The sequence below is a fragment of the Mercenaria mercenaria genome, chromosome 18 (genome assembly GCF_021730395.1).
Source record: "Mercenaria mercenaria strain notata chromosome 18, MADL_Memer_1, whole genome shotgun sequence".
In the NCBI taxonomy this organism is placed as follows: Eukaryota; Metazoa; Mollusca; class Bivalvia; order Venerida; family Veneridae; genus Mercenaria; species Mercenaria mercenaria.
In genome coordinates this window covers 35467048-35492613 of record NC_069378.1, presented here as the reverse complement: position 1 = coordinate 35492613, position 25566 = coordinate 35467048, and the positions used below count along the sequence as shown (strand labels likewise).

Here is a 25566-nt window from a genome sequence, read left to right as displayed (position 1 = left end):
GTACCGAACTTTGAACTTTGATCTTGAGATTGACCTAGTGACCTACTTTCACATTTCTGATTGTACAGACTTCAGATTTGGACCGCATGCATATTTTTGTGTTCTGAATTGAAATTTAACATTGATTTTTACCTACTACCTACTTTCACATTTCTCAAGCTACAGCCTCCAAATTTTGAAGCACTTGCATATTTCTGTCTACCGAAATGAACTTTGACTTTGATATTGATCTAGTGACCTACTTTAACATTTCTCAAGCCACAGCTTTCAAATTTGGACCACATACACATTATATTGTACCGAAATTTGACCTTGATTTTGACCTTTGAGCTGGTCATTCAAAAATGGCTCAGTGGATGGCACCAAGATCACTTTGTAATCTCTTGTTAGGTTAAAGGTCAAAGTCAGATTAAAACTGAATGGTAGAACTTTTGCTTACAGTGAGCATATAATTTCTGTTCCTTGTGCAATTACTAAATGCATCAAGGGGGGCATTTCGTGTTCGACGAGCTCTTGTTTAATTTTCTATGTATCCCCTCTTGCAGATAGTCCTACCTATCAGGTCATTGATCAATATTTTATCCCCAATTATACCTTGATTATTGCTGGAAGAAGTTAACTTAATGCAAAAAATTTTTTGTTCAAATACATGATTATTGTATGATATCGGAAAACGTTTTAAGTCTAATAAATTCAGATCCACTATGTAAGACAAAATTTAGATATAATGTTATTTCTATCATATCACACATGGTATATATTAACAAGAAAAAACGCTTCAGCATTTACCATGAAATTTGAAATTGCAATGAAATGACTTATCACTAATTTTTTAATCATATTTTAACCATACAGTTACTTTATTCTTCCTCTTAAGTGGTGTCATACAGGTGTACACACATCATATATGAAAAGAAGAAACAACTTTTCAATATTTTACCTTGCAAATTGACATAAAAATGAAATGACTTATCACCAAGATTTTCCTCAAACAGTTGGCTCATTGTTCTTATTAACTGCTGTCATAGATGCATAGGTAAATGCAAGTAGGATTATCATTTGTGTCATTGATTGATCTTCAGTAAACTTTATCTTTTATGTGTGAGGTTATTGACCAATTTAAGTAACTGATACTACTACAGCCAATCAGCATACTTAATGCTTAATTGCAGAACATCTGGCTGCATCCATATAAAGATTCTAGCATGTATTACTTCCAAAGCTATGGAGTTATTATACTGGATTCCGGTTTGTACCTCCGTCCATCGGTCTGTCCGTCTGTAGAGGGAATTTGTCTGGGCAATTTCTCAGCAATTATTTGCCAGATTTCCATCAAACCTTGTCATTTTTTAACAGTACCAAGCATAGCTGTGCATGTGCAAAGTGGAGTCCATTTGGATGATTTTTCACTTAAGTTATGGCCCTTTATTTTTTTGTTATATGTATTTGGAAAAAATTGTGCACGCTATTTCTCTGCCCTTATATGCCAGACTTTTATTAAACCTTTTAATTATCGTTAGTACCACGTCAAGTTGTGCATGTGCAAAGCACATTCATTTTAAATGATTTTTAGCTCACATGTCACAAAGTGACAATGTGAGCTTTTGTGATCACGCAGCGTCCGTCGTCCGTCCGTGCGTCCATGTGTGCGTAAACTTTAGCTTGTGACCACTCTAGAGGTCACATTTTTCATGGGATCTTTATGAAAGTTGGTCAGAATGTTTATTTTGATGATATCTAGGTCAGGTTCGAAACTGGGTCAACTGCGATCAAAAACTAGGTCAGTAGGTCTAAAAATAGAAAAACCTTGTGACCTCTCTAGAGGCCATACTTTTCAATGGATCTTCAAGAAAGTTATTCAGAATGTTCACCTTGATGATATCTAGGTCAAGTTCGAAACTGGGTCACATGCCGTCAATAACTAGGTCAGTAGGTCAAATAACAAAAAAACCTTGTGACCTCTCTAGAGGCCATATTTTTCATTGGATCTGTATGAAAATTGGTCAGAATTTTTATCTTGATCATATCTAGGTCAAGTTAGAAACTGGTTCAACTGCGGTCAAAAACTAGGTCAGTAGGTCTAAAAATAGAAAAAGCTTGTGACCTCTCTAGAGGCCATACTTTTCAATGGATCTTCATGAAAGTAAGTCAGAATGTTCACCTTGATGATATCTAGGTCTTGTTCGAAACTTGGTCACGTGTTTTTAATAACTAGGTCAGTAGGTCAAATAACAAAAAAGCCTTGTGACCTCTCTAGAGGCCATATTTTTCATGGGATCTTCATGAAAATTGGTTAGAATTTTTATCTTGATGATATCTAGGTCAGTTTCAACACTGGGTCACATGAGCTCAAAAACTAGGTCACAATGTCAAATAATAGAAAAAGTCATACTCGGTTTAAAACTGGGTCATGTGGGGACAGGTGAGTGATTCAGGACCATCATGGTCCTCTTGTTCACTTAGTTATGACCCTTTATTAATTTTTTCTTTACATGTATTTGGAAAAAATTGTCCACGCTACTTCTCTGCCCTTATATGCCAGACTTTTATTAAACCTTGTAATTATCATTTGTACCAAGTCAAGTTGTGCATGTGCAAAGAACATTAATTTTAAATGATTTTTCCACATAGTTATGACCCTTTATTGATTTTTTCTTCATATGTATATGGAAAAAATTTGTTCATGCTATTTGTCAGTCATTGTATGACAGGCTGTTATCAAACCTTGTTATTGTTATCATCGATACCAAGTGTAGTTGGGCATGTGTGAAGCACGTTCCATTTGAATGAGTTTTCACAAAAAGTTATGGCTCTTTATTTGTTTGATATGAATAGAGTTACATTGGAAAAAAACTTCAGTAATTTTCTAACATATTTCATATGCTGTTAAGTATAACTAATTGATGACCCTTAGTGATTACATGGCCCCTCGACTTCCTGGCCTACTTTCTTCTTTTTCATGTTTTTTTATATTGCCATAAAATTTGGACCACTTGTAGTTTTGAACATACATCTCAAAACTGACTTATTGACCTTGATTTTGACCTACTGACCTACTTTCCTTTTTAGCTCACCTGTCACATAGTGACAAGGTGAGCTTTTGTGATCACGCAGCGTCCGTCGTCCGTCGTCCGTGCGTCAGTCCGTCCGTCCGTCCGTAAACTTTTGCTTGTGACCACTCTAGAGGTCACATTTTTTGTGGGATCTTTATGAAAGTTGGTCAGAATGTTCATCTTGATGATATCTAGGTCAAGTTCGAAAGTGGGTCACATGCCATCAAAAACTAGGTCAGTAGGTCTAAAAATAGAAAAACCTTGTGACCTCTCTAGAGGCCATATATTTCACAAAATCTTCATGAAAATTGGTCAGAATGTTCATCTTGATGATATCTAGATCAAGTTTGAAACTGGGTCACGTGCCATCAAAAACTAGGTCAATAGGGCTAAAAATAGAAAAACCTTGTGACCTCTCAAGAGGCCATATATTACACAAGATCTTCATGAAAATTGGTCAGAACGTTCACCTTGATGATATCTAGATCAAGTTCGAATCTGGGTCACGTGCAGTCAAAAACTAGGTCAGTAGATCTAAAAATAGAAAAACCTTGTGACCTGTCTAGAGGCCATATTTTTCATGGGATCTGTATGAAAATTGGTCCAAATGTTCATCTTGATGATATCTAGGTCAAGTTTGAAAGTGGGTCACGTGCCATCAAAAACTAGGTCAGTAGGTCAAATAATAGAAAAACCTTGTGACTTTTCTAAAGGCCATATTTTTGTTGGATCTGTATGAAAGTTGGTCTGAATGTTCATCTTGATGATATCTAGGTCAAGTTCGAAACAGGGTCATGTGCGGTCAAAAACTAGGTCAGTAGGTCTAAAAATAGAAAAACCTTGTGACCTCTCTGGAGGCCATTCTTATGAATGGATCTCCATAAAAATTGGTCAGAATGTTCAACTTGATGATATCTAGGTCAAGTTCGAAAGTGGGTCACGTGCCATCAAAAAGTAGGTCAGTAGGTCAAATAATGAAAAAACCTTGTGACCTCTCTAGAGGCCATACTTTTCATGGGATCTGTATGAAAGTTGGTCTGAATGTTCAATTTGATGATATCTAGGTCAAGTTTGAAACTGGGTCAACTGCAGTCAAAAACTAGGTCAGTAGGTCTAAAATTATTAAAATCTTTTGACCTCTCTAGAGGCCATATTTTTCAATGGATCTTCATGAAAATTGGTCAGAACGTTCACCTTGATGATATCTAGATCAAGTTCGAATCTGGGTCACGTGCAGTCAAAAACTAGGTCAGTAGATCTAAAAATAGAAAAACCTTGTGACCTGTCTAGAGGCCATATTTTTCATGGGATCTGTATGAAAATTGGTCCGAATGTTCATCTTGATGATATCTAGTCAAGTTCGAAAGTGGGTCACGTGCCATCAAAAACTAGGTCAGTAGGTCAAATAATAGATAAACCTTGTGACCTCTCTAAAGGCCATATTTTTCATGGGATCTGTATGAAAGTTGGTCTGAATGTTCATCTTGATGATATCTAGGTCAAGTCCGAAACAGGGTCATGTGCGGTCAAAAACTAGGTCAGTAGGTCTAAAAATAGAAAAACCTTGTGACCTCTCTGGAGGCCATACTTATGAATGGATCTCCATAAAAATTGGTCAGAATGTTCAACTTGATGATATCTAGGTCAAGTTCGAAAGTGCGTCACATGCCGTCAAAAACTAGGTCAGTAGGTCAAATAATGAAAAAACCTTGTGACCTCTCTAGAGGCCATATTTTTCATGGGATCTGTATGAAAGTTGGTCTGAATGTTCATCTTGATGATATCTGGGTCAAGTTTGAAACTGGGTCAACTGCGGTCAAAAACTAGGTCAGTAGGTCTAAAATTATTAAAATCTTTTGACCTCTCTAGAGGCCATATTTTTCAATCTTCATGAAAATTGATCTGAGTGTTCACCTTGATGATATCTAGGTCAGTTTCAAAACTGGGTCACGTGCGATCAAAAACTAGGCCAGTAGATATAAAAATAGAAAAACATTGTGACCTCTCTAGAGACCATATTTTTCAATGGATCTTCATGAAAATTGTTCAGAATTTTTATCTTGATAATATCTAGGTCAAGTTCAAAACTGGGTCACATGAGCTCAAAAACAAAGTCACTATGTCAAATAATAGAAAAAACGACGTCATACTCAAAACTGGGTCATGTGGGAAGAGGTGAGCGATTCAGGACCATCATGGTCCTCTTGTCTGTTTAAAGCTACAGCAATGAAATTTGGAGATTTTATAGTTTTGCACATTTTTTTTGTGCATCTTTGTATCTTTTCTCCCTGTACAATATACAAATGCAATGTATCATATTTTCAATACCCCTTTACCTCTGATAATAAACTGCTGTCTGGGGGTATTCAGCACCATTAGTGATAGGTCTAGTTTTGATGGTCATTATACTGTGATAAATGACAGTATTTATGAAAAATCAAATTTCCACCATAGAGCTTTCTTGGAATTAACAGAAATAACCATTAATATATGATCTGTATATAGGTATGGCCTTCTTCCAGTAGGGGACTTTGTATTGCTGTGTTGATATTTTTGCAGACATAATTAATTGTTTATTTCAGTGAACTAAATAAACCAAAAGGCATACAGAAAGAAAAGAAAAGAAAGAAACAAATGTAAGGTTAATTACATAACAGCTCGGATCATCCTAGTGTCGTTTAACAGGCTCATTTCATGTTTCAATTATGTATCTTGCCTTTTTTCAAGAAATATACAGTCAAAACTCGGTATCTCAAACTCGCTTACCTTGAAATTCCGCATAAGTCGAAGAAATTTTCAAGCCCCGCCAAATTTCCTTATTTGCACGTGCCATAATGATAACTGTTTGATGTAAACATCAGATTTTTTTAATCGGAGGTCATTTGATTTTGAGACGTTATGAAAATTGCTTTTAATTTAAATTAATGAATAAAATTAGTTAGAACAGTTGGGATCTTTAATAAGGATTCATTAGAGGTAATCGCGATGAGACTGTATAAAAAATAACTTCTTTGGAGAAAGCATCATTCGTTCAAAATGTCGGATCGAAATGCTATCAATTCTTTGGGAGAGAAAATATAAAATGTACTTTAAATTTATAATCATTTTGTGTTGCGTTTTAAAAGATTTATTGCAAAATATACTATATTTATAGTGTGTCTAATAGCTGGTTATTAAAAAAAAGGTCATCATTTCGTCAATATACGTCCCTCCTCATAACTCGAATTTCGGTTATCTCGAAGTAAAAAGCATGGTCCCTTGAAATTCGAGATACCGAGTTTCAACTGTATATGCATACTCAAACAGGGCAACATTTTGTTGTATCAGGTGAAATTAATGTTGAAAAATGGTTTCATTTAAGATCATAAAGAATAGGAAGAAAATTACACATTTGAGCAAAACTTGATTTCTGTAAATAAGGTTATGTGTTAACTTGGTACAGAAACTGTTGATGATATGTATGAGTAAGGTAGTGTATTAACTTGATACGGAAATGGTTGGCGAGGTGTGTAAATAAGCTAGTGTATAAATTTGGTAGGGAAATGGTTGTTGAGATGTGTAATGAGCTAGTGTATTAACTTAGTAGGGAAATGGTTGTTGAGATGTGTAAATGAGCTAGTGTATAAACTTGGTAGGGAAATGGTTGTCGAGATGTGTAATGAGCTAGTGATAAACTTATGGAAATGCGGTTGAGATGTGTAAATGAGCTAGTGTATAAACTTTGTAGGGAAATGGTTGTTGAGATGTGTAAATGAGCTAGTGTATAAACTTGATTATGGAAATGTGGTTGTTGAGATGTGTAAATGAGCTAGTGTATAAACTTTGTAGGGAAATGGTTGAATAGTTATGTAATTGAGGTAAGTGTATTAATTTCATACAGAAATTGTTAACCTTGTGTATATGTATATAACTGGATATAGAATGGTTGATATGTTGAAATATGGTTTTTCAGATGTTTAAGCAAGGTGTTTTTGATACAGAAGTTTGTCAAGATGTGTATATACCATAATGTACTGTATTTTAGAGATACAGAAGTAATTGCCGAGAGATGTATTACCTGGGTACAGACATGGTTGATGAGCTTTCAGTATTTGTGTTTCAGGATGGACGATATTTCAGTTTTCCAGCAAGTGATAAAGCATCCAGCATTTAAAGAAAATCCTACCACTACTATAGCAGAACATTTACACAACAGACAAAAACAAGAGAATATGGAACCATGACTAGACTAGTGTTGTGTAAAATTTCTTATTCATGTTTCAGCCTCTACAATGATAGAAAGCAGTATGTAAAAATAAATTAATAGGTATAAGTGGATTTATTGAGAATAAATTTGAAAATAGCCCTATATTGTTTTGGAGGTTACCAGTTTGCCTGGGGTCGACTGATTTGTGTAGAGAATGGGCACATAAGATTTTGAGAATGGGTTTCTTATAGGAGATTGTCAATAGTTTTCATGCCTAACGGCACCTTTGTTAGATAAAAACAACTTCTAATGAAAATGGTACTAAATGCATCAATATCCTTCAAGTATTCTTGTTGGGAGAGGCTACTGTAGGAGTATATATAAAAGCAACAATACTGTTATATATAAATTTATTGCCAAGGTGATATAGAAGTCACAAATATATAACAAAGTCAAAGCATATAGACAATACAGCAGAACATGACATTCTATGAATATTACACCAAGTGTTAGACTCTGTCTATACTGTATGTAAATAATGTTTTGTTATTATGACTGTGAATATTTAAAATGTTCGTGTTTATCAGTGATAACTTACCCATTCATATCTACAATAAAGTGTTTATCACTGACAACTAGTTCACTTTTGTCTAAAATAGTGTTTATCAGTGATAGCTTATTCACAAATGTGTAAAAGATAGAGTTTATCAGTGATAACCTGTACATGCATGTCTTAAATAATGTGTTTATTAGTGACTGTTGTATAGGCTGTAATAAAACCTGGTCATACAATACATTGGGGTATTTTTTCCAAAATCAAATTGTGGGTTATCAAAGTTTGTTTTTATTTTAGTGAATATCACAAGAAACTTCTATAATGATTCTATTTGATATGTTTAATTTTCATTGTTTAGTGTCAGTGACTAATTTTCAATCCTAAATCATGAACGAACTACGGTAACCCTAGAGTATGTAGATTCTGCTGTATCTTGCAAGACTGGTTCATTCTAGGAGTACAATGTTGCAATGTGTAGATAACAAGAAATAGAACTTATTTTATTTGAGACAAAAATTCTTAGATCACAGCTATAAATGTATGCAAAACAGATATACAGGCAAAATATAAACTCCATATAGTACAAGTAGAATACAAGAATCTAAATACATAATACAGAATAAATATTAAGAAGCAATACATGTATTCTAAATTTTCTCATGCATGTAACATTGCTTAATTTTGATTCAATTAGAAAAAAAAAACAGATACTGGAGTATTTTCTGATAAATGAAAAAAAAAGCTGATATTTCATTAACATCATGCTATAACTGTAAAAGTAACACAAATAACCTTAAATCTTAACAGACATGGAACCAGTGAAATATTTATGAATAATGCAGAGTTTTGTCAAATTAAAGAGTGAAAGTTTATTTAAAATGCAATTTAGAAATATTGAAAATACTATTGTAGAATGTCTGGTCATTTTCTTCTCTATTCTACAGAGTATCTGAAAAACATTGTCATGCCAAAAGTTAGTTTCACTCATAAAAGAAAAATGGAACCTGGTTTAACCTTTAAACTGAAAATAAAATCTGCTTTTGTAAAACAGTCCAAACTTATCTTTATGTAAAAACCAATAGAGAGGTTACTACCAATACTACATAAACACTGCTGGATCAATTAAACACAGTTGCTGGCTACAGTTAACACTGCGAGATCAATATAAATACAGTTGCTGGCAACAGTGTTACATGGTATAATAATATTAGTACACTTTAAAAGCAGAAAGTATTGAGAAAACAAATCAAAGTAGCAATATTACTTCTGTAAATAAAAGTAACAAGAATGATATCAATAATGTATGACACATGCCCCTTGAAAATGCTTGTCAGAATGATAAATAAATTCTGCAACAGATAACTCCAGGAAAAAATATTTATTTTGTTTGGTTTAACATCGCACCAACACAGGTCATATGACAACTTTCCAGCTTTGATGGTGGAGGAAGACCCAAGGTGCACCTCTGTGCAGTATTTCATCACGACTGGGCACCTGGGTAGAACCACTGACCTTCCGTTAGCCAGCTGGATGGCTTCCTCACATGAAGAATTCAACACCCTGGGTGAGGCTCGAACCCACATTGATAGGGGCAAGTGATTTGAAGTCAGTGACCTTAACCACTCGGCTACGGAGGCTCCTCCAGAAAAAATAACCAGACATTAAAAGCCCTAAAATATGTGCATGTCTACTTTATGTTTATCATGTATACCAAGTTTCATTTCAATTGTATGGAAACTGTAAGAGAAGCCGAGTTCACAATGTTTTGGTGTAGTTGTAATATTTCAATGTCCAAAAAGGACCCAAACTAAACACTACACGAGAGTCTGGAAGACAGACAGACGGACTGACAGACAGTTAAATCACTATACGCCTTTCTGGTCTTTGACAATGTGGCCATAAAAAATCAAAGTTAAAAATTACTGAAACTTATCCAGTTATTCAATATAATTATAATACCAATTTGTTTAATCATACATTTTTACGGTAAATAGTCCTTATTTCTAAATTTTGTAACACTTTATAATTTGACAGTGTATTTAAGATACATATATTTTGTCTTATTTGATGAAATATGTACAACTAATTAGAAATAGGTTTAATTTGCATGGCATACAAATTTCCCAAATAAATAATGTAAGTTTATGTAGTTTCCTTTGAGCAATTCACAGAGTATATACAGAGTTCACAAATATCAAATGGCAATCAGAAGGAACAAGGCAAAATGTAGTTACTGAGAAGGAGAAAATGTTTATACCAACATATTTACTAAAATGTTATGGAATGCTATGACAGAGAAATGATTCATTTGCTGAACAATGCTACATTGCTAGTTGAATGAGTTTATACAGTATTGATAAATTTATTGCAGTGGGAACTCTGTATAAAGCCTACATAATATACAATGTATATTCACTCCCAGTCATATTATTGAAGCCAGTGCATGAATGAAACTTGAGCTGGGGATCCTCAAGGCCACTAGTTGATCAAGAGCAAAGCCTCGGTATGGGGGGAGGTGGAGTGAAGGCCACTGGGAGTTGTAATAGGGAAGAGGGAATGAAGCCCCCTGGGAGCTCGAGAAAAACAATGTTAATTTTTTGGTCATTAGAATGAAGTTTTAATACTGTTACAATGTCATGATTGGTTTCTTCCATCATTTGCCATGTTTGTTTACATTCCTTAACCCTCCCCAATGTCTGTTTGATTGTATCATCTTTTTTTAACTCGGGAGTGTCTAAATCTGCATTTAAAATCTTTTATTTTTTGTTGCTTCTCGTAACGATTTACAAATTTGACATTTACAAGAGTCAAACAGAGTAGCTTCCCTTAGCACCTGTTTCCCATACCTATCATTTGTTTCACAGCAGATTTTCTGCAGAGTTTGATCCATTTCAGTTTATTTTAAAGGAAAAACATCTTTTTTCATGCATGCTATCTCGAAAGATTTACATGTTCTGCATATATGGCCTCTGACCGCCACTGGAATTCTGTAAAACTTTCCCCATGCCAATGTTTGGAGTTAAGACAGCATACATTCGCAAAGATTTCAAGGAAAGGGTAGCATGTAGGCCTATATAGTTAACACTCGTACAATGACATAATCTCTCAACTTATATAAAGCTAAAACTACTTGTTCAGCAAAGAAAATTCATAAAAGTACTAGTACTACAAAATACCCAACTAAGTATCTAAAAAATTTCTATAATTAACTATTGTTTTCTCAATAAAACAATGAAATAGCACATAAATCTGGGACACTATTTTGTCTCTCTAAAGTTACACTTTCTCTCTGCCTTAGCACAAAATTCGAGGGCTGAATGCAATACTGTAGTAACTCCTGTTAAATAAAGGACTTACGGCAGTATTGCATTCAACCCTCGATTAATGCTAGTTTTGTTGAAACTTTCCCTACATTGAATTGCCAATATAGGCAACCCTATAGGTTCACAGACAGTATTGTTATAACAAACTTAATTACACTTTTGCACGTTACTAGCATATATTATGTAAATGGCAAAAAAGAATGTTTTAATATAGAGTTTTAAATAATATCTATATAACTGATATGTTCAATAATCAGTGACGGTCATAACAGAGGAGGGAAAAGTTATGCACATTTTTAAAAACACGTTTACGCACAGTGACATTTGTTGGATATAAAATCTGTTTTTTAATATTTCTTTTTTCTAGAATGTTGTTAATACTAAACATTCATTAGTTTTTATTATATCATTCTGGTTGAATGTCATAAGGCCTAAAAAGAATTGTTTGTTTCCGGTAACATGTGCAAAAAAATTATGGTAGGTAGGTTGGTAAATTTTTTTTTTTTGATGTGAGACTTCTTGGAAATTATTTTTGTGTCAAAAAATAAATACAAGTAAGGGGGTTGTGCCTTTAGAGCATCAGTAAGTTGATTTCTAACACCACTGACCATATTTGAAGCATAAAAACTGCAGTTTTGCAACTTTTTGTTAAAAAGTTAAAAAAAAAACAAAATCTCTTAAGGCCATAAAGAGATTTAGGGTCGGGCCAAAAATTTAGGGTAGTTCGGGATACCGGAAACAATTTTTTTAGGCATAATGTTAATAAAAAAATGTAACACATTTGCCTAACACTACTACATATACGCACTAACTATATAAAAATAAACATTTGATTGCAAAAAACATCAGATCTATTGGCTTTGTAAATCTACTAGAAAAAGCTGCTAAATCTACTATCTAGTACAACTATATCGTCATAAACAAGCAAAGTGGTATGAAAAATATGGGACCCATAAATAGGTGCCACCCTTCATATTTGGAATGTAATAAACAACCACAACAATTATAAATATAACTTTGAATTCCATAACCAGTAAAAAATAACAAAATTAAAAAGAAAAAATAATAACGAGCTTCAACAATAAAATGTTTATGATATGAGGTGCTTTCACAAAATTTAACACTAACCTTATTGCAGACATATTTCAGAAACCTTGTGTAGCTATAACATATAATGATTAAATTTATTGGTAATATAAAGCTAAAGATGACAACTGAGTGATATTTTTCAGTTACTAACAGTGTACAATAAATGGATTAAAACTTTTGTGAATGTGTTTCAACAGACAGACCACATCTCTTGCTACCCTTGTACAAACATCTACTCCTCGGCAATTATTTTTTCACTAATGTCTATTTTATATTTTCATTTTGTAGTATGTTGTGTCTGAACTGATGACAGGAATGTAGAACAACCCCCTCACAATGGCAGACAAAATCCCCTCTTTGATTTTGGGGTGTTCTTATTCCAGGACACATTAGTCAAATTCTTAAAACAAGGTTTCTGAAATATTTTGTATTATTTTGACATGAATACAGTTTAAAATGTATCGTCAATATCTATTCTTGTTTAAAAATATCATTTACACTAATTTACCCCTGTAATATTATATATGATTCTATGTCCATATAAAATGATCCAGTTATGTTGCTGTGGCAACTCAAAACAATTTTGCTGACTTTTTCATGGCATGTTGTTTCCACAAAGGTTTACCTAAGAATTCTGTGTAGGTCATTCCAAAGGTTTTCATAAACTCGTCTGCTGACAGGTACATCTGGTGAAATAAGAAAATGAACATAATATTACTGAATGTTGTGAATATAGGGTACTTAGTTCTGATAGAAATGTCGAGGGAAATATTTAATTTAATTTGACTGCTAAACAGATAAGTAAATTATCTTGGTTAAATAGATCATATTTCACAGTAATGTTGACCAACTACCCATAAACATTGAAAGAAAGTTTACAGGATAGTAACTCAAGTCCATAACTGTTGTACCTGACAACATTTAGCCATGCAGAACCTTAAAACTGGCATCATCCTTAAATCAAGACACCCCTAACATGTTCCTGAATTACCAATCTAGGCTAACTTAGACTACTTTAGGCAAACTCAGTAGAAAACTAGAGCTGCTTTTGAGAAAAGCGCACGTCTCCCACAACTGCGTCATCATCTGAATAGTTATGTATCTGAGTCAACCGTGCACCAATGACTTAAGAGTGCTGATACTGGCATCAACCATCCACCAATCAATTAAAGCGCATATACTGGCAGCGAATCGTTTTGGTAATTCAAGGGCCATAATTCCAAAGTGCCTGGGCCAATTGGGCTAGTTATCAAACTTGGCCGAGGACTTATTGGCAAACACATTTTGTTCAAGTTTGGTGAAGATCAGATGAGAAATGTTCGACTTAAAAGAGTGCGGACAAGATTTTTGACAGACCGACACATACACACACAGACAGGAGTAAATTAATATGTCTTCCACCACATAAAAACCAACATAACAATAACAAGAGGGTCATGATGACCCTGGTCTGCTCACTTGAGTAATATGAGCTACATATTTAAAGTATCAAACTGATGCTAAAATATTTAGAAAGTAGGTCAGTAGGTCACATTCATGGTCACTGAAAGTCAGTGTTAGGATCACTTGTCATCCAATTCTCAAGGCTCTGTCTTAAAAAAAAAATAAAAAAGTAGGTCAAGGTCAAAGTCAAATGACCCCTAATTACTTGGGGTCATCAGGTAATTATAATAAAACAGTCTAGGAAATATGATCAGAAAATTTTTAAAGTATTTTTTCCTATATATTTCATATAACAAGTGACCCCTAGGGCAGGGGCATAATTTGAAAATTCTTGTTAGAGAACCACTACATACCAAGTATCAAAGGCCTAGGCCTTGAACTTTCAGACAAGAAGATTTTTAACAAGAGGGTCAAGATGACCCTGGATCGCTCACCTGAGTAATATAAGCTACATGTTTCAAATGTCAAACTGATGATAAAATATTAAGAAAGTCAGTAGGTCACATTCATGGTCAATGAAATTCAGTTTTACAATTTGTGTGCAAAACTGTGTATGTCATCAAAATTTCAAAGCTGTATCTTAAAAAACAAGAAAGTAGGTCAGTAGGTCAAGGTCACAGTCAAATGACATCATATTACTTGGGGTCATCAGGTAATTATAATTAAACAGTCTTGGAAATAGGATCAGATGATTTTTTAAGTATTTTTCCTATATAACTCACATAATAACTAAGTGACCCCAGGGCATGGCCTCTTTTAACCCCAGTGGCATAATTTGACAATTTTGGTAGAGGACTACTAGACAATGCATCATACCAAATATCAAAAGGCTAGGTCTTATGGTTTCAGACAAGAAGATTTAAAGTTTTTTCCTATATAAGTCTATATAAAACTTGGGACCCCAAGGGCAGGGCCTCTTTTCACCCAAATATCAAAGGTCTAAGTGTTGTGCTTTCAGACAAGAAGATTTTTAAACTTTTTTTTCCTATATAAGTCTATGTAAAATTTGGGAACCCCGGGGCAGGGCCATATTTGACCCTAGGGGGATAATTTGAACAATCTTGGTAGAGGACCACTAGATTATGCTACATACCAAATATCAAAGCCCTATGACCTGTGGTTTTGGACAAGAAGATTTCCATATTTTTTCCCTATATAAATCTATGTGAACCATGTGACCCCCAGGATGGGGCCATATTTGACCCCAGGGGGATAATTTGAACAATCCTGGTAAAGGACCACTAGATGATGGTACATACTAAATATAAAAGCCCTATGAACTGTGGTTTTGGACAAGAAGATTTTTTAAGTTTTTCCTTTCGGTTGCCATGGCAACCAGAGTTTTGCTTTAAATTCGAATTTTCGAACAATTTTGAAAGGGGTCACCCAAGGATCATTCCTGTGAAGTTTGGTGTAATTCTGCCCAGTGGTTTTCAAGAAGAAGATTTTTTTTTAGAAATTGTTGACGGACACACGACAGACGACGGATGACACACGACGGACACTAAGTGGTCACAAAAGCTATAAACCACGGCTTAAAACCATGGTTCCTTACTTTTCTTTTGGTATATTCATTAATCATGATCAAAAGAAAATATTTTTAAGTCAAATGTGAAAAAGTAAAAAAATTCTAAAATTTTGAAGTTGATTTCCTGTTAATTTCAACCACACATTGGTGAGCTTGTCTGATCGCCCTGTGTCCGTCGTAAACAATTTGACTTTTAACACTCTTCAGGTCACAATTTCAGCCGAATCTTGATGAAATTTGGTCAGAATGTTACCCTCAATAAAATCTTGGACGAGTTTGATGTTGGGTCAGAGGCCACATTTATGACAATATCTCTAATGAAACTTTGTCAGAATGTCAATCTTGATGATCTTTTGGTCCAGTTCAAATCTTGGTCAGGTGGGGTCAAAAACTAAGTCACAAGGTCAAATCAAAGGAAAAGCTCGTTACACTCTAGAGACCACATTTATGACCATATCTCTATGAAACTTGGGATCAAAAACTAGGTCACCAGGACCCTTTTGTCCGAAACTTAAAACAGACTATTAAACTAATCGCCTGTTAAATTTGATTCAAAATACCAGTCTTGGTGGGAAACACTAGTATGATGTTTGGATTTTACTGTAAAGACGTTTTAGTGTTCATAATCCTTAAATCATACATTTGCTTTTTTAAGTTTTCTAAAATGTTGAGATATTACTTTAAAAGTTAATCGACTGTTAGCTTAATCAACTGTTGAAGTTTTGAACAACTGGGCCCAGGTAAAATCAAAGGAAAAGCTTGTTAACACTCTAGAGGCCACATTTATGACAGTATATCTTAAAATTTTGTCAGAATGTTAATCTTGTTGATCTTTAAGTCAAGTAAGAATCTGGTTCATCTGGGGTCAAAAACTAGGTCACCAGGCCAAATCATAAAACTGACTTCCATTGACCTTGAAATTTTGATGACATGTACAGTTTTGCAGACTGATCTTAACACTGAATTTCAGTGACCATGAACGTGACCTACTTTCTAGTTTTTTAAGATACAGTCTTGAAATTTTGATGACATGTACAGTTTTACATACCGATCTTAAAACTGACATTCAGTGACCATAAAGGTGACCTACTGACCTACTTTCTTAATATTTTGACCTACTGGCCTACTTTCTTAATATTTTAGCATCAGTTTGACATTTGAAACATGTAGCTCATATTACTCAGGTGAGCGATCCAGGGTCATCATGAACCTCTTGTTTTTTAATATAAAGTAGATAATAAAATATATAGTATCACATGTTAGCTTTTCCTGTTGAAACATCAAAAATGCTCCTTTCTTTTACTATATAAACAAGTCAATTTGACCAACTTTTCCTATTCTATAACCGTCGACGTCAAAGCTTTATTACACTTATAGTCTAGTGTATTATCATTTTTATGTAATTGCTTTATTACAATCCTGCAACATCAAACGTGATAAAAGGAGGTTAGTCAAAAAGCTAAGGATGCCAGAGCTATGGTTCATGCACACAAGACATCATCATGTCATACTGCTCATTAAAGCCAAGATTGTCTTGAAATCCATCTATGATTGTCAAAATTACAGACCAGATACAAGTCTGGATGGTCATTCAAACAAGAGCTGTCACAGGAGACAGCGGGCTCGACTATTTCGATGCTGGATAGTGAAACTGGGCACATCTGAGGAAACTAGAGCTGTCACTGGAGTGTTTAATGACTCCAATTGTGGATGAAGATATTGCGCAATAGCCTGAACAACTATTTTAAGTTTGAATCAAATCCATTCAGTAATAACAGAGACAGAGTGAAAGTGCACCAAAACTTTAACCTAAAATTCTAAGTGAAAAGGGGGGAATAATTAATGAAAAATTGGTGCCAGAGTTATGCACCTTGCACCATATGGTGTGGGTGATGATGTTGAACAACTATTTTAAGTTTGAATCAAATCTATTCAGTAATAACAGAGACAGAGTGAAAGTGCATCAAAACTTCAACCTAAAATTCTAAGTAAAAATGGGGGAATAATTAATGAAAAATTGGTGCCAGAGTTATGCACCTTGCATCATATGGTGTGGGTGATGATGCTGGACAACTATTTTAAGTTTGAATCAAATCCATTCAGTAATAACAGAGACAGAGTGAAAGTGCATCAAAACTTTAACCTAAAATTCTAAGTAAAAAGGGCAATAATTCATGAAAAATTGTGCCAGAGTTATGCATCTTGTGTCATATGATGTGGGTGATGATGCTGAACAACTATTTTAAGTTTTAATCAAATCCATTCAGTAATAACAGAGGTAGAGTGAAAGTGCACCAAAACTTTAACCTGAAATTCTAAGTAAAAAGGGGGAATAATTCATGAAAAAATGGTGCCAGATTTATGCACCTTGTGTCATATGATGTGGGTGATGATGTTGAACAACTATTTTAAGTTTGAATCAAATCCATTCAGTAATAACAGAGATAGAGTGAAAGTGCATCAAAATTTTAACCTGAAAATCTAAGTGAAAAGGGGGGATAATTCATGAAATATTGGTGCCAGAGTTATGGCCCTTATGTCAGATGATGTGGATGATGATGAGGAATAAGTATTTCAAGTTTAAATCAAATCCTCAAGTAATTACAGAGATAAGTTGAAAAAAGAGAAAGTGTTAAAAAACTTTAACCAAGGTGGGGACGCGGAAAGACGCCGACGCTGGGGCGAGTAGGATAGCTCTCATTAAACTTCGTATAGTCGAGCTAAAAAGGTTGATAATTCACAAGTAAGAGGTGTAGATTTATTTCTTGCAAGTGACATGTCATCATTTCATGTCATGTTGATCATTTGTACCAAGTTTTATTAAAATCCATCCATGAATGACGAAATTACAGACCGGACATACTTCAGATGGATAAACACTGCACTTACTATATCCTAGATGGGGAAAGGTTGCATAAAAATTGTTGAAACAAGCTGTAGACTTGAGAAGCTCTAAAGATGGCATTCTTAATTTCAAACTCAAATACAAAAATATTTACCTCTTTACATTTAGGATCAACTCCACCAGGTAGTTCTTCTGTATTAACCTGTAAATCTGCCAGGGGATATTTAGTCATCTCTTCAAAATTTTCTCCACCATTGGCATTCATATTCTGTAGACAAACACATACCATTAAGAAACAGCAATTAATCTTCTTTGACAAAATGACACTATAGAACTGGTATTACCATTAGAAGAACTTTGTGGTAGAGCCAAAGCATGAAAACAAACAAGACTGTCAGATACTTGATCTTAAACTAGATGCCCAAGGGCAACATGTCGAGCCCGCCAGCTGTCAAAAGGACTGGGAGTTGCACACGAAACTCTGTCTCACTGAGACAAACATCTGTGCCAGGTTATTTTTTAATCTCACATTCAATGACAAAGTTAATTGTCCAGACAAGGTCAATTATAGCCATATTTGACCTTTAAACTCCAAGTGTGACCTTAACCTTTAAGACATTGACACAGGTGTTGCGCGCCACATACCGTCTTATGGTGGTGAACAATAGTGCCAAGTTATTTTAAAATCCCACATTCAATGACGAAGTTATTGTCCGGACAAGGTCAATGATAGCCATATTTGACATTTAAACTCCAAGTGTGACCTTAACCGTTAAGATATTGACAAGGGTTTAAGCGCAACGTGCTGTCTCATGGTGGTGAACAATTGTGCCAAGTTATTTTAAAATCCCACATTCAATGACAAAGTTATTGTCCGAACAAGGTCAATTATAGCCATATTTGACCTTTAAACTCAAAGTGTGACCTTGACCTCTAAGATATTGGAGCCGGTGTTGCACGCGACACACCATCTCATGGTGGTAAACAACTGTGCCAGGTTATTTTATAATCTTACATTCAATGACAAAGTTAATTGTCCAGACAAGGCCAATTATAGCCATATTTGACCTTAATACTCCAAGTGTGACCTTGGCCTTTAAGATATTGACGCCGGTGTTGCACGCGACACACCATCTCATGGAGGTTAATAATTGTGCCAAGTTATTTTAAAATCCCACAATCAATGACAAACTAATGACAAGAAATCCGGATGGACACACTGACGCACGCACATACACCGAACAGCCATTTGGACAACTATGTCTCTTTCCCTTACGGGCTCGATAAAAATTAAAATCCATGAATTTTTGTTCCAACAAATAAATTGTTTTGGCAAAAAGCATCATTATACAGCTGTTGTTATTTTTCCTAGATAACAAATTAAATCACATTGTTATTTTCTTTCTTAGTTATATGTTTCTATCAATGTGAAAAACAGACAACTGTCAAAATTTACAAATATCGAGGGCTGACCGGGAAACTATTGTATCTGACATTTTGACCAAAAATGGTTTTATTGCATTTTCTTAAGCCTTTTATTGTCATACATCTACTGCAAAAATATTATAAAAACTTTCCAATAATTTCTTGTTCTTTTTTTAATAATGTGAAAATATTGTATCTGCAACCATCAACTTCTTAAAAGTTCTTTGACCGGGAAACTATTGTATCTGCCTCCTAAGCACATACAATAGTTTCCTGGTAACATTTCCTGTTACTGTCTCAATTTGAAAAAAACATTATTTGTGACATTATGGTCTGTAATTTAAACACCAAACAAGGAGAAAACTTGTTACTGTTGTTCAGGTTTTATGTGAATATTAAAGAACTAAAATAAGTAATAGTTTACATTAACATTTTCACATAATGTGATACAGATACAATAGTTTCACGGTAACTGCAAACACACTGGTTATAAAATAAAATGTTGTATGTGCAAACTTGTATGGGGGTGTAAGGTCTTGATTTACTTAGAACAAGTGAATCCTTCATGCAAACAGTGAAGTCCCTAATCATCCATCACATTCTGTTGCGTCTAAGGTTGGTCTTCAGCGTTTGCCAAAGTCCTCATTCGCAGATTGCTAGGCATGAATTGTTTAAACAAAACCTGTCCAGAAATGTTTGTGAGGTGACCCTCTACCAAGATGTTTCTACCAAGATATTTCAAGCTGTCAAATCTTAAAATCACTTCTTTTACATACACTTATGTAGGAAAATGTTTGAAAATATTATCTAGTCTAAAACCAAGAAACCAAGAGCTTATACATTTGGTAAATTGGTATCACTGAGGTGAGCGTTTCACGACTCTGTGGATCGTGTAATTTTTGTTGTTCGAAAATTGTTACTATTTTTTTCAGAAAGAACTCGGCTTGTAAGCTTCAAAGCCAATTTCCCCAAAAAATTAATGCTGAATACTATTACATAATGAGCCATGTCATGCAAAAAAGTGTCTTCATGACTGAGTAAATTACTGTCAAGACTTACTGTAGATCCAGGCTTTCCTGTGCTTTTAGGTTGTTGAATTTTAAATAGGATCAGAAAATTGCTTCTTGAAAAAGTTTAATAGGTCTTTTGTTACTTAGCAAACACTGTGGGTCCTGATCAGACTGATCTGGGCCCACTGTTTGCAAAGTCCTGAAGATTACCAAAGGCAGTTGTTAATGTGACGTGGCTCTATTATAACCATGTTAATTCATACAGTCAGTTTTGTCCTTTTTTATTTGTACTATAACGATTTAAATGTTTGAATGTATATGAAAACCTTTGTCCAAAAAAGAAAACGAGACAGTGTCATGTAGAAATCTCTGTTTTCAGCAATTTTTTAAAATGATTCCTGATAATATTCTGTCTTTACCAAAGTTTCACTGTACTACTGTAGCTGGAACACAGGTGATACAGAGAACAAAATCACATATTAAATTGTTCACATAAAGGTAAATTAGGCCTTAATTTGTTTTTGTTTTCGGTAGCATGCACAAAATAAATTAGGGTAGGTAGGTTGGAAAATGTTTTTTTTTTGTTTAAAATTATTGAGACTTTTCGGAAATTATTTTTATGTCAAGAAATGAATACAAATAAGAAGGTTATGTCTTTAGAGCTCCCAATAAGTTCCTTTCTAACATCACTGACAATGTTTAAAGCATAAAAAGTGCAGTTCTGCAATTTTTTATTAAAAATTTGAAGAAAAAAAAATCGTTAAGGCCATAAAAACATTAAAATTTTAGGGTCGGACCAACCATTTTGGGTAGGTTGGAATACTGTAAACAAACAATGGAAACGAACAATTTTTTTATGCCTTACACAGTCACTTCAAAAGCAACAGGACTGTCCTGAAAAATTAAATTCTTGTTGAAGATTTGGGAGGGGTGAAACCATTTCAAATTAAACTAACATATCTGTGCAGTCTGGTCAGGATCCATACTGTTTACTTTTTGCAATTAGAGAAACTTACAACAGTTAGCAAGCAGTAAAGATCCTGACCAGACTGCACAGATGCGCAAGCTGGTCTGGATCCACACTGGTCATAAATGTTCTATGTTGGTTTTCTCATGTTGCAGCTCATTTCCCCCTTGTATAGCTTCATTTTAGCATAAATTAATTTCTTGATTTCATGTATAAAATTTATATCTGGATGTAATGAAATGTGTACAGTCAAGTATTAATGCATACGCTTGCAAAAGAACAACAACAAAAAAATAATTTAAGATAATGATAAACATATTTTTATTTTATTTGACCATTATTTAATACACTGGCTTAAGGTATTGTTTAGTTTAATTCATTTACCAATTTATCGATGGAAATACAAAAATATAATTACAAATAAGCGATAATTCAATGAGATAATAATAAAAAATGAAAAAATAATCGAAGTGCAGATACTATAGTTTCCCGGTCATCAGAAAGAAAATACTGTATCTAACACTATTTTCATTGTATATTTGTAGTTTATGTTATTTATAAATAAAACAATAATTCTATGCTTAAAGCAATATGAATTTTATAAATAATATTGAATAAATAACGCAGATACAATAGTTTCACGGTAATTTTTTTAATTCAATAACGTCATTTTGAACGTGAAACTATTGTATGTGACACTTTTTGCTAAATCTTAAAAATAAATTATTTGAGTACATTTTAAAAGCCAACATATTATTTCTTATTTCGATTGATAATGATTTACTAAGAATGGTAATACTAAGCTGTGTTTTTTAAGAAATATTCAGTTTTTTCTTTCTCCTGTAAAATTTACAAAAATGCAGATACAATAGTTTCCCGGTCAGCCCTCGATATATATATTAACAGAACTGTCAGAGATTCAAACAGTAAAACTGAACTGGATTACTAGTAAATGTAAGTCTAAATGTCTGTGAAGTAAGTATGTCTGAGTACTTCACTATACACATAGATTCTACCAGAGATGGGAAGAATGGTGAGGGACATGGTATAAAAGTGTTTGCAGTGCAATCCCTGTATACATCATTAAGAAGGAATAAACACATCCCAGTGCTCTGTGTGGCATGCTTTTCCAGACAGGTGATTTAAATGAGCTATTTAATTTATAGAAGCATTCCAAGTGATGTTTGTGAATAAGACGGAATGCTGGTAAAACAATATAGGTTTTTGTACCAGATAGAATTCTAGAATGAAGGTATTCCCTTTAACGCTTATTAAACCTATTTTGTGACTTTGAATTTCTTCTTAAATCTCCTCAAAGCTTAAAGATCAACAGCTGTCTGTAAAACACCCCTTTGATGGTCAGAGGCAAGTGGTTATATAATTTTGTATACTGTGACCTTGACCTTTGATTTAATAACTTCTAAAACATCAGGGGTCATCTACTGACTACAGGCAACCATTTAACTAAAGAGCTGAAATCATTTTTCTTGTTGAAATCACTATGATCTCTGACCCCAATATAGTAAGGGTAATCTCTTGACAACAGGCCATTATCCTATGAGACTGATGACCATAGGCCAAAGCATACATTAGTTATTCATCCAAAACTGTTTTCAGGCCAGGAGTCATTGTGACTGACCTTCTGACCCAGGAAAGAATAGGTGTCATGTACTGACCATGGGCAAAGGTTTTTTGAATGAAAGAAAAAGCATTCTTTAGATATCAAGTGGAAACTGCTTTTAATTTAAAGATAACAGTGACCTTGACCTTTGATCTACTGACTCCCAAAACAATTGGGGTCATCCACTGATAGACCACAAGCAATCATCCTATGAAGTTTGACAACAGAAGGTAAAAGCATTCTTCAGTTATTGAGCAGGAATAGTTTTCAGTCTCAAGGTCATTAACCTATTGGCTAAGAGAATAGGGGTCATCTACTGACCACAGACAACCATTCTAAAGTTTGACCATTGTGAGACCAAGCATTCTCTAGTTATTGTTCAGAAACTGAATGGACAAGCAGGCTGATATATCCATACTGAAAACAAAAGAATATAACCAAATTTCTTCCAAGGGAATCATAATCTATTTAGTATAAACTTTTTCAATTTTAAAGATGTCTTTGTTTTTATTCTCTGAAAAATTGTGTCATTTTTTTTTTTATTCAATTTAAAAGAATGCAAATTTGACAGGCGTGATAAATAAACTGATAAAGTAAGTATATGGATTTGGCAAGATATAAGGAGTTGTATAAGGGATTCTATTTACAGTGTAACAATAGTGCATTTACAATGTCTAACACTTACAGCAAATAACACTTCTAATTTTTCCAGCTGATAAAAGTAAACAATGCTTTAAATGCTGCAACAAACCTAGATATATATATACTACTTTCCACACTTTTTCTCTAAACAAGCAATGTATTTTATACATTAATGAAAATCATTAAAACCAAAATCTGAAGTTCAAATATCAGTTTAAGTTATTTGGTAATACAATGTACATACATCTGAAGATTTCATTTTTTTAAAGGACCATTGTAAGTCAAAAGCAGATGTTCTACTGGCATATCAAAATGAACTGGTTTCAAAGGCAACATTGGCAAATATGTAGATGTGGTGTATATAAACAAGTGCAGACAACCTTATGTTGTCACGCTCTGTCTTCAGGGTCATTATTAACACCAAATCAAAATACAATCAAACCTTTTTTTAGCATTCTTTAGCTGAGACATTTCACTGTGATTTCTTACTTGGTATAACATGAGTTCCCACTGTTTAGAACACATTCATTTGAAAGAAACTTGATGATGACCTATGAAGCAATTAATGAGAACAAGTTATTTAAAAGTATTTAACAAAAGTTATAACTGAAAGTTTTGTAACACAAACCAATGACTTACCTCTTGAACAAGAACGACTGCATCATTACCAGAAGCAAGTTGTTGTCCATACTCTTTGTAATCTAAAGATTTCTGCAATATTAAAACAAAATATTTGGTCCAAAATTATCTACATTGAATCTTTTTTATTTTTCTTGGGTTTAACACGGCATTGACATTAGTATAGGTCATATGGCGACTTTCCAGCTTTGATGGTGGAGGAAGACCCCCATGTGCACCACCGTGCTTTATTTCATCACCTGGGTAGAACCAACGACCTTCCATAAGGCAGCTGGATGGCTTCCTCACATGAAGAATTCAATGCCCCGAGTGAGGCTCAAACCCAAATCAGTGAGGGGCAGGTGATTCTAAGTCAGCGACTTTAACCACTAGGCATTGTTACAGATGCCCCTCCACATTGTATCACTACATTTCAATAAACAGGATGTATTTTATTGCAAATAAGTCTCTACTCCACCTGAAATAAAGGGCTGTGATGACAAGGATTCCCAAGTCAAACAGTCAATTTTGGTAGAAACATCCAAGAAAAATTTCTGAATTTCTTTCAACTTACTTTGGAAGGTCTACATAATTATTTGAAGCTTTCCAAGTTTCCATAGCAGCTACTTTTTTTTGACAAATCAAAATGGCATTAAAAACTTGAAAAGGTCACCACTGAAACATTTCAGCAAAATTGTTTGATTTGAATTTATGAAGATCTGTTTGGAGCATAGAACACAAACAAGCAAAATGTTGTTTTTTTCTAACTCAAACAAATCAAAGTAATCTGTGAAATAATTTCAAAATTTGACCAGCAGTCTAGGAGATTTTTGTTTGACCAGTAGTTTAGGAAACTTTTGCTTGAACACTTTTCTATTTGTTAATCCTGGAGGCTGGGGCCTCTGTGGCCAAGTAGCTAAAGTAACTGTAGAAATTAATTGCTGACTTAAAGCTTGCTGACTGAATCACTTGCCCTGTACTGATTTGGTATAGGGTTAACTAAGGAACATTTGTGTGAAATTATTTTGAAATTAAAACAGCAGTTTCTGACAAGAATATTCCACTGTAACTGCAAGGAGTGCCTAGACCCCTTATGACTACCTTTTTTAACACAGCAGAATGACCTGAAGTAAATTGGTAGATCACACAGACATTCCACACTCAAAGAAATATTTGTAAGAAATTATTCTGAAATCGGCCCTGCAGATCTAAAGAAAATCTTCAGAGGTTTCTGTATAGCCTTACAGAGACAGCTAGTCC

The 25566-nt window shown here is 34.1% G+C and overlaps 2 protein-coding genes across 5 annotated transcripts in view; one reads left to right on the top strand and one right to left on the bottom strand.

Moving 5' to 3' along the window:
• Positions 1–7396, top strand: part of LOC123538398 (uncharacterized) — a 34885-nt gene extending 27489 nt beyond the window's left edge. For both annotated transcript variants that reach the window (XM_045322478.2, XM_045322477.2), the window contains exons 5-6: positions 5636–5689; positions 7156–7396. In XM_045322478.2, the coding sequence (XP_045178413.2) occupies positions 5636–5689; positions 7156–7276 (175 nt within the window). In that variant the 3' untranslated portion in view covers positions 7277–7396. The remainder of the gene's footprint in view (positions 1–5635; positions 5690–7155) is intronic.
• Positions 7397–7635: 239 nt separating this feature from the next.
• The window catches only part of LOC123538397 (villin-1-like), a 155475-nt gene continuing 137544 nt past the window's right edge, over positions 7636–25566 (bottom strand). For all 3 annotated transcript variants that reach the window (XM_045322475.2, XM_045322476.2, XM_053529572.1), the window contains 3 exons: positions 24328–24399; positions 18178–18291; positions 7636–12893 (listed from right to left, as the gene is read on the bottom strand). In XM_045322475.2, the coding sequence (XP_045178410.2) occupies positions 12780–12893; positions 18178–18291; positions 24328–24399 (300 nt within the window). In that variant the 3' untranslated portion in view covers positions 7636–12779. The remainder of the gene's footprint in view (positions 12894–18177; positions 18292–24327; positions 24400–25566) is intronic.